Consider the following 10,536-nt stretch of genomic DNA (forward strand, 5'->3'; position numbering starts at 1 on the left):
CAGCTGAGAAGCTGCGGGGAAAGGGTTTGTTACACGGTAGACAGAAGAAGAAAAAAAAATAATAACACACACGCACACACACACACACACACAAAAGAAACAATATCTCTGGTTGCTACTCCTTGCAAAACATGACCGTGGCATGGTAGCTACGACTCCACAAAAAAAAAAAAAAGCTGAGGTGTTAGTGCTATCGTCAATATTTGAACAGAGCAAAAAAGAAAAACTCGCTTCTGAAAAGTGAATGGCTCAATGTTAGATGCACATGCTTAAGAAACCAGCTCAAGTTCAGCGCCATACCAAACCGGCCATACAGTACGTGGACAGACCCAATATTATCTGTAAAAAAAATTAAAATAAAAAAAAAGTCTCTAAGACTTTACCGATGCTCGAATGCTTCAAAAGTTACCATCGTGGTCAAATCATTCAGAAAAATGTACACGGAAGTAAAACGATGGGGAGAATCTGCGATTATTTAGGTCTGGGTCTCAGGCAAAAAAATATAAAGTAGGAGTGCTGGCAAGAGAAACAAAGATGACAAATGGCCAAAATCAAGTACTTGGGACAAAACAGCTTAAATCCTTCAAAGTAAGACTCCAAATAATGCAAAGAACCCGTGGCAATTGACAGCATTTAAGCTACGATAACCAATTAGTTCACTACCTTGTAATCTCACACACACACACACACACACACACACACACACACACACACACACACACACACACACACACACACACACACACACACACACACACACACACACACACACACACACACACACACACACACACACACACACACAAAAGGAAAAAAAATATTTAAAATCGAACCTTCATCACCAAGGAAAACCTGAAAGCAAGCGATAAATATGCTGTTATTTACCATTTATTTACAACACATAAGCTATTTTTTTTTTAAACAGGTGTATGCTAATTATGAAGCAAGTTGTTAAGTTATTGGGCCACGCGGGGGACTCGTGTGTGGCTGGGGTTTTAAACATGCAGACTCAGTGCTCCCTCTAAGCCTTCAGAGTGAAAGGGGGACCGCGACGCTCAGCAGGTAGAAAGACAGACCGGCTCACTTCCTTTCACTTCGCTTCCCACCTCTCGGTTTGTGTTTGTTACGTTTTGAAGGGCTAGCATTCTGAACTGCACTCTGAATTAAGACTTCAGGCATCCACCTTGGAGAGAAATTGCTCATCAATGCAAGGCTTCAATCTCATTTTTTGTGTTGTCCCGTCCCGTCCCCAAATCTGCCGTTGTGATACCGATACCTTCTGCTAGGGCTGTGCAATTAATCAAAATCTGAATCGCGATTACGATTTTGGCTCCTAACGATGGCGATTGTTTGGCCCGTCACCTTTCGCAAGTTAACTCTTCATTTTGTCTTTGTGTTGTGAATGAAAAAGAAAAGAAATTGTACAGCTCGAGGTGTTGTCACTGTTGATTTGTTCAACCTTTTCAAGTTCAATAGTCGCAACATCTTTCCAAAAGTCAACGAGCAGTCGTGTTAAATAGTTGCGGTATCAATATTGACCAAAAATAAAATCGCGATTACGTTTTGTTTTTTATTTCCATAATCGAGCAGCCCCACTTTCCACTCAAGCCACTCTGACTGTAGGCCTTCAGGTGTATACTCGTGCTGTAACATTAGTTGCAGCAGTTTAAGTTTAACAGAGTTTGGCCAGTGCAGAATATAGCCCTGTAGAGTATGGATGCATGTGTAGGCAGATGGGTGGAAACTACTGCCACCTTGCACATAGCTCCCCTGTATGTTATGAAGAAATAAAAAGCGGCTGCATAATGCGGCCAAACTCTGCTTCTCTTGCCTGATCTGTCCTTCTGCCGGCGGTGGCTGTATTAGTAGCAGTGGATATACGCTGTTGCAGCATCTAGAAACAATCATCTTCTTAACAGCATGAAGCGGACATAACTGTCTGTAGTAGTGTATATTTGTGTGCATCTGTGAGCTTCTAGGTGGTCGCAGCATTAGAACTGGCTATAAGCAGGCTTGGACTGAGGTCGGCATCTAGTCAAAGCATTAGCAGCATTTTTAGCATTATTGCTATAGCTGGCTTAGTAGCAATTGCTACTGATAGCGGCTATCAGTTTTAGCACTAGCGGTACTACACTAGCATTAGCAAGCCATATGTCAAAGCTATGTCAGAAGCCACTACAAGCTATTGCTGCCTATCAGACATTACTCGTACAAAAGGCGTTACGTTAGCCTACTCAAAGCTAATGCATGCAGTGATCGGGAGTAGCGGGGTCTATGGGCTCTACGGCAGCGGGCTGGGCGGGGGAAAACAGGCGTAGAGGGAGCACCGATTAGTTCACTGGTGTCACATCAGTATGTCCAGGTCGTCGCCGCGGTCCTCCTCCTCGGTCACGCGCAGCGCCAGCACCTCCTCGTTCAGAAAGAGTCCGCTCAGGCGCTCCTTGCGGGCCTGCCGCTGCTCCTTCAGCTGCCGCTTCCGGAGGGCTTTCTGCTGAAGCTTACGCTGCTTGGAACGTTTCTGAAAAAGGCGACGGGGCCAGGCAGACAGAGAGAGAAAAAAAAAAAAAAAAAAAAAAAAAAAAAAAAAAAAAAAAAAAAAAAAAAAAAAAAAAAAAAAAAAAAAAAAAAAAAAAAAAAAAAAAAAAAAAAAAAAAAAAAAAAAAAAAAAAGAGAGAGAGAGAGAGATATTAGAGTAGGGCTGGGCAATATATCAATAGAAAATCAATATCGTGATACAGTACAGGCCAAAAGTTTGGACACACCTTCTCATTCAAATGTGTTTCATTTTTTATTTTTATGACTATTTACATTGTAGATTCTCACTGAAGGCATCAAAACTATGAATGAACACATATGGAATTATGTACTTAACAAAAAAGTGTGAAATAACTGAAAACATGTTTTTTTTTTTTTTTTTTTTAAGAAGCCCCCCTTTTTTTTTTTATTAATAAGAGACACAATTCCACTAATGAACCCTGACAAAGCACACCTGTGAAGTGAAAACCATTTCAGGTGACTACCTCATGAAGCTCATTGAGAGAACACCAAGGGTTTGCAGCACTATCAAAAAAAGCAAAGGGTGGCTACTTTGAGGAATCTAAAATATAAGACATGTTTTCAGTTATTTCACACTTTTTTGTTAAGTACATATTTCCATATGTGTTCATTCATAGTTTTGATGCCTTCAGTGAGAATCTACAATGTAAATAGTCATGAAAATAAAGAAACACATTGAATGAGAAGGTGTGTCCAAACTTTTGGCCTGTATGTACATATCTGTCTATATGGTTTAGACAGAATATCCATATTGATTCTGTTTTTCTTATTATATATTCTGCTACACTGCATATATCTATATTATTCTTACTGCTATTATAATGTCACTGCTACTACATTGCACATATCTGTACATGTTTATATTACATAGCCATATTTATTCTGCTCTTATAACACACAATAATAATCAGGAAACAAGACATTGTCCACACAAACACCCCTTACTTTTGAGTCTCGTATACGTTCTGCAGCACTGGAAAGGTTGCCATCGCTGTGAGCTCTGCTAATGTTAGCAACACTGCCTCCACTACAGGCTGACGCTGGGCCACCTTCAACACAAGCAAATGTTAGACCCTATTACAACCTGGCAGACCAGAAAAAAAAAAAAAAAAAACATTGAAACTGAGCTGAAACTTTTACTTCATGTTACAAATTCTAATTATTGCACCGATAAAAGTGCCCTTCTGTCCCTTGTACAATCATAACTCCTAACGGAGCAGACAATGCCCCGTCGCTGCAGGTTCCTAACAGTGGCACCATTACTGCTACTCACGCTGCTAGCCAAGCAGGCGGCGTAGCATCTCACCTGCTACAGAGTTGGAGGCTGTGGAGCCGGTGGAGGAGCTGGCAGAGCTGACCATGCTGGCGTTACTGCTGCTGGCTGCACTGACCCCGCCGGTGCTGGCACTGCTGTGGCTGCTCCTCTTCCAGCCCTCTCTGGTGCTGCTGGCCCGCTGCCTGGGGCTGTGCTCTCGGATGTAGTTGCGCACCTGATGACATCACACAACCACAAGCGTGCTGCATAACTCTGGGTTACCGTCTTTCCTACCTCGGTTTACTGATGTATTAACAAAGAGTGCTTCTCTGTAATACATGTATATAATAGGGGCGGTGGAAAAAAATAAAAATTAAATCAGATAACGTATGTATCGTGATGTTTTTGGCGACGATTTTTTAAAATCCATTTCCCCCCTAGAATCACTATTTATTTATTTTTACCAATGATTCACCTAAATTAATACGGTTTATGTGGTAACGGCGACTACATCATATCCATTTTATTTTTACAAATGAAATAAAATGTCAGAGTGACTGACATGAGATGTGCATTCTTTTTAGAAAACAATTAGTTTTTTAGAAATGTCTCATGACATATTGTCTCTAGAAGTGTATTATTCAACTTTAGTTCTGGTTAAAGGTCCCATGACATGCTGCTTTTTGAATGCTTTTATATAGACCTTAGTGGTCCCCTAATACTGTATCTGAAGTCTCTTTTATATAGACCTTAGTGGTCCCCTAATACTGTATCTGAAGTCTCTTTTATATAGACCTTAGTGGTCCCCTAATACTGTATCTGAAGTCTCTTTTATATAGACCTTAGTGGTCCCCTAATACTGTATCTGAAGTCTCTTTTATATAGACCTTAGTGGTCCCCTAATACTGTATCTGAAGTCTCTTTTATATAGGCCTTAGTGGTCCCCTAATACAGTATCTGAAGTCTCTTTTATATAGACCTTAGTGGTCCCCTAATACTGTATCTGAAGTCTCTTTTATATAGACCTTAGTGGTCCCCTAATACTGTATCTGAAGTCTCTTTTACATAGACCTTAGTGGTCCCCTAATACTGTATCTGAAGTCTCTATCCTAAAATCCAGCCTTGGTGCAGAATTACAGCCACTAGAGCCAGTCCCACAATGAGCTTTCCTTAGGATGTGCCATTTCTGTGTCTGTAGCTTTACATGCTATTGAGGAGGAGAGCGGGGGGGCAAGGTGGAGGGTGGGGGTGTGGCCTTGACCAACTGCCATGCTTCGCTCGTTTGAAAGCCATGATGTCTCTCTCTCATGGGTGGGCCAAATTCTCTGGGTGGGCAAAGAAGAGAAAGGGGAGGTAACCTTTCCCCTTATGACGTCATAAAGGGAAGATTCCAGATCGGCCCATCTGAGCTTACTTTTTCTCAAAGGCAGAGCAGGATACCCAGGGCTCGGTTTACACCTATCACCATTTCTATCCACTGGGGGACCACAGGCAGGCTGGGGGAATGCATATTAATGTTAAAAAAAGTCATAAAGTGACATTTTCATGCCATGGGACCTTTAAAGAAAGCAAAGGTAATCGCAACACTAAATACTATTGAATCGCAATACCTCTAGAATCGCAATAAATGAAAATCCCAATGCAAATTGAATCGACACCCATGTGTCGTGAAAGAATCGGACGAAAGCATATTGTCCCAGCCCTAACGTATAATAAGACTTTTATGTCCATGGACAACTCTGAGTCCCCAAAAGATGGCAAGAATGCAGCCAATTAAAATCTCCTTTCTTGTATTAACTTGTCGACAGGCTGCTCACACTTCTGTATAAGTGTGAGGTTGTGTGTGAAAGAAAATCTGCTTTGTTAGAACCGTTTGGTTTGCCTCGTACGGTTAGCGAAGTGATGTGTGTCAGAGTTACGACCCACCTGCTTGAGTTTCTCGTCGGTGAGACAGTTGAGCTCGATGATGAACTCGCTGTCAGTGGGCGAGATTTGAGCGCAGGGGTCGATGATCTTGATGATGTCCAGCTGCTCTCTCAGGCCCATCTCTGTGCTCACCTTCCGACTCAGGTACTCAATGTACTCCACCTGGAACAGGAAAACACAGACATGTGGTTTTGGTCCTTTTGCCCGGGTATCTCTGCCCACGCTGAAGACTAAAAGGCGGAGACACAGAGTTTAACGGGGCACAATGGGGTTTTTTGTTGACTGCCGGGGTAATGGAATGCAAATGGCTGATGCTTTATGCCGCAGATACAGATACATCAAAAAAAGAAGAAGGAATAAATAAGTGGGATCTGCCCTGATCCTGCAGGTCAGCTGAGGACATCCCTAGCGACAATACAGCAAACTAATGCTCAACAGTTTAAACAAACCGCTTACGGTATATCTCCAGTTTTGCAATCCGCAATAATGTGGCTTTTAATGAATTCATTATGCTATCTACCCACCTATAAAATCATTTCCCCCCTTAAGCCCTCCTGTTTAGCTTGTGAAATACAGTATGTTTGACTGACAAAAAAACCTGCAAAATCCCAAACTTGGTGTTGACAGCTCAGCTCCGACAAAATGAAGCATCCAGAATAACCTATTTATTTGAACTGCAAGCCATGCCACAATCTAATGGTTACTAGCCACTTAAATAATCAATTTAAAAAAAAAAAAAACTAGTAGCTGGGTCAGGAAGTCTGTTTCACTCTTTATTCTGAGCTCTCTGACAGCAAGGAGAGGTCGCTAACTTAAAAACATCATAATACAGAAAGGTGCATTGGCTTTGTTTACCTGTTCATCATTAGTCATGGCACTCCAAGGTAACTCGTCCAGGTTGCGGTGAGGGTGGGGCTTAGGCTTCCTCTTGGAAAACAGACAGGGGGAACTTGGCACGCTCGGGATGATGTCAGACAGAACATCACTGCCGCTGGCAATGTCACTTCCTGGCAACTGAGACGCAAGACAGGCGAACAATGAGGAGCAGAGAAAAACATGAATGGACAAACTATCCTGCCAGTCACTGTAACACCCACATCCGGTGTGTTTCATGCCAGCAAAATAATGCAGCTAGGTTCTCATGACTAGGGCTGGATATCTTTCAAAGATTTCGATACTAGTACCAATACCAATACAGTTACTTCGATACCGGTTTCTGAACGAATTTTATAAAATCCTTTTTAACAAATAGAAATTACAACATTACGGCAAAAAACTTTATTCAAATGTTTTTTCATTTTTCAGCTCCTATCTCTGTGTAACAGAGGTTTTCCTGCGTGTCTCTACGACGTGTAACGTTAGACAGCCAATCACAGACATTATTAGATCTTGGTAGAAGCATGCTGCGTGCTTATTGGCTCGCTGACGCTGATGAGATTTGCTCCTTAGTTATTGAACGACGAGGCATTTTTCGATACTTGATACTAAGGAGGCAATTTGGTCGTTGCCTAAAAAAAAAAAAATATCAAATTCGGTACCCAGCCCTACTCAAGACTTCCATCGTAAAGCCAAAAGCCTGAATTAAAAGCAATGTTTAAAGTGCTCATATTATGATTTTTGGCTTTTCCCCCTTTCCTTTATTGTGTTATATATCTTTTTGTGCATGTTGTAGGTTTACAAAGTGAAAAAGCCCAAAGTCCCCCCCCAAAGGGACTTACCATCTCCAACAGAAAACACTGTTCACAAACTGCTCCAAACAGCTCTATTGTAGTCCAGCCTTTACTTCAGAGACAAACGTGGGTCACTTTGTAACACACGTTATAATGCTCGCCTAGCTGCTAGCATGGCACGCCCTCATACTCTGCTTCTGACTGGCTAGTAGTCCTTACGTAGGTACTGTCAGGGCACGCCCTCATACTCTGCTTCTGACTGGCTAGTAGTCCTTACCTAGGTACTGCGCATGTGCGACTCCCAACAAAGATGGAACAGAAGTACGATGCCTCACTCTGTAGCTAAAACAGAGAGCTCAACACACAGGGTGAAAAGAGGAGCTGCAGCAATGTGCAGTACAACAAAAATATGGTGTTTATTGAAAATTAAACCATGTAAACCTATTCTGATATAACCTCTAAATACAATATAAACCTGAAAAATGAGCATAATATGAGCACTTTAAAAAAAAGAAAACACTTCTAGGTCATAACAACTAGTCTCGCTTTGCCAGACCGCACCTGGTGCCGCTGCAAAATAGGCTCGGAAGGAACTTGTTTTGGTGGAACATGTGTACGTTTAAAAGTAGTTTTAGTCGTGCAACAGAAAACTCAGATTGGACAGATAGTCTAGCTAGCTGTCTGGATTTACCCTGCAGAGATCTGAGGAGCAGTTAACCATAGTCCTCACAAATCCACCAGAGTTTAAAATGCCAACACAAAGAAAGCCCAAGGCAACTGATATCTGGCCTAAATGAGTGAAATACGGCGGATTTTCCAGCGGCAACAGAGCAATCCCGGAAGTGGAACGTCAAGGATGTAGACTATATAACAAACCAACCTGCCACTCAAACTCGCTGTCGGACCAATCCCAATAGGTGCTGATAGAGGAGGACACATCACTGCAAACGCTGCCCTCTGGAAACAGGTCCAGGGAGGTTAGTTCTTGGTCATCCAGAAGGGAGTAGCAGTCGTCCTGATCCCCCACGGACACGGAGGAGAAGAGCTCTTCGCTGCACTCTGAGCTGGCAACACTGGTCCCACAGGAAGTGAGGTTCCACCTGGGGAGAAACACAAGTGGACGTTAAAGTACATTCTATGGGTAAATCCCAGAAATTGCTCGGATCATTTTCCTGAGAAGGAGCGGTGTACGAGATAAGGATGCACATTTCAACTATGTAAACGCCTTCTCTTTGAGCACACATTATAAATGTAATTCAAAGGGCGCCCGGATTGCTCAGTTGGTAGAGCGGGCGCCCATATATAGAGGTTTACTCCTCAACGCAGCTGGCCAGGGTTTGACTCCGACCTGCGGCCCTTTGCTGCATGTCATTCCCCCCTCTCTCCCCTTTCATATCTTCAGCTGTCCTGTCAATAAAGGCCTTAAAATGACCAAAAAATAATCTTAAAAAAATTAATAATAAATACATTCCAAAACAATGATGACAATTTTTTTTCTGCACAAATAACCTTTGAAAATACATTCTGAAAGTCAGTTTACCCCACAGATTGGTGACATACACATGTAAACACAAACACATGCTCTCTACTTGCCTGTTGCTGTGGAAGCGGTGTAGAGGATCGGTTCTGTGACAAGATGAGAGTTGACAGCCGAAGTCACTCACATCCAGGGTTCCCACATCACTGAGGTTGGCTCTTTGGGAGAGGAGGGGGAAAGGCTCATCTGGCGCTAAAAACTTCTCATACAGAGACTCAGACATGGCGAGATGTACCTGACACCGAAACAAGATAAGGCAAAGATCAGACAAATATAACAGGGCACTTTTCAATGGAGCTAAAGCAGTCTAAATATTTACCACCAAACTGAATAAACACTCTCAAACAAAGCTTTACAAAAAGGTAGTATCTATTAGTGCTGCTCCCTCTAAGTCGATTAGTCGACTAACCGGTCGTTTTGGTCTTAGTCAACTTAGATTTCTTTAGTCGATTAGTCAGGTGATGATTTAATAAAGTTTGTTTGTATACAAAATTACTGATTAAAAGTCTAGACAACAGACACACCGCTGATGTTCCTCTGTAAAATAAAGCTTGCGGTAATTAACATTAATGCATCAACACTGTGGTTGCAATAAAGTTGAGTTGAAAATATCCTTATAGATTTTACATTAAAAAATAATAATAAAAGAGTCAAGCAAAATATGAACAATGCTTGCAATATGTAAAATTAGGAAATATAATGTATGTATTGTTGTGTGACCAAATGCTTAGCTGTAAAGGCCATACAGTACATCCGTAATGTTACATGCATAATTAACACAACCGCTATGATTTAATTTTAACGAATGTACTTCTTGCTTGTATACATTTTAAACTGTACGTCTTTGGGCACGTTGGAAAAAAATAAAATATAAAAATAAAAAATGGACTACAAAAATATCACACATAGTCACTCAACAAAACAAAACTTGTCTTACTCCAAATACTAGCAAGCAGTTACATTAGCTAGCTAGTCGAGCTTATTTACGTTTGGGTCTTAGCTGGTAACATTAGTGGGCAAATCTAGTTAATATTTTTAACGATACTGAATTTTTTTTTTTTTTTTTTTACTAACTAAGGATGCTGAAGAAGCGGTTCATGTTAACTGTTGACATAACTATAACGTTAGCTAGCATCCAACTCCCGTAATTGTTGTTTTTCTTAATAACAAGACTAAAATGCTTTCCTGTAACGTTAAACATCGTCGTACGAAAAAAGTCAAAATGAGTATCCAGCATTAGAAGGTAGCTACATTAGTTTACACTTTGACGTTACGCCTATGATTGGAACACAACATCAAGCTAACATCGTTAGCTAACGTTAGTCGCTAATCCTCAAATATCCACGTAGCGTTCACCAAGCCACAAAACGACACCTTAACTAATCCTTTCCACACAATAACATATCCGAACAGTTTATGAACCGGCAAAGTTGTGATTAAAAAGCTATCTACATTAAAATACCCACCTTTTTTTCGTTCAAAGAATGATCATTATTGCCACCTCCATTTGCAATTCCTTTCTTTTCTACCGATGATCTCAGCTGTCTGTCACCGCGAGACTCCCGGGAGCGAGCAAAGCGTCATGTGACGTG

General features: G+C 41.4%; 1 protein-coding gene across 1 annotated transcript; it reads right to left on the bottom strand.

Moving 5' to 3' along the window:
- Nucleotides 1-1,242: 1,242 nt before the first annotated feature.
- fam199x (family with sequence similarity 199, X-linked) lies at nt 1,243-10,527 on the bottom strand. The gene is made up of 8 exons (XM_039813448.1): nt 10,411-10,527; nt 9,001-9,179; nt 8,288-8,507; nt 6,593-6,751; nt 5,738-5,899; nt 3,863-4,046; nt 3,502-3,605; nt 1,243-2,518 (listed from the first exon to the last, which is right to left on the bottom strand). The coding sequence occupies exons 2-8, from the start codon at nt 9,165-9,167 to the stop codon at nt 2,345-2,347; spliced, it is 1,170 nt and encodes a 389-aa protein (XP_039669382.1). The 5' UTR covers nt 9,168-9,179; nt 10,411-10,527; the 3' UTR covers nt 1,243-2,344.
- Between the last annotated feature and the right edge of the window lie 9 nt (nt 10,528-10,536).

Source organism: Perca fluviatilis, chromosome 10 (genome assembly GCF_010015445.1).
Source record: "Perca fluviatilis chromosome 10, GENO_Pfluv_1.0, whole genome shotgun sequence".
NCBI lineage: Eukaryota > Metazoa > Chordata > Actinopteri > Perciformes > Percidae > Perca > Perca fluviatilis.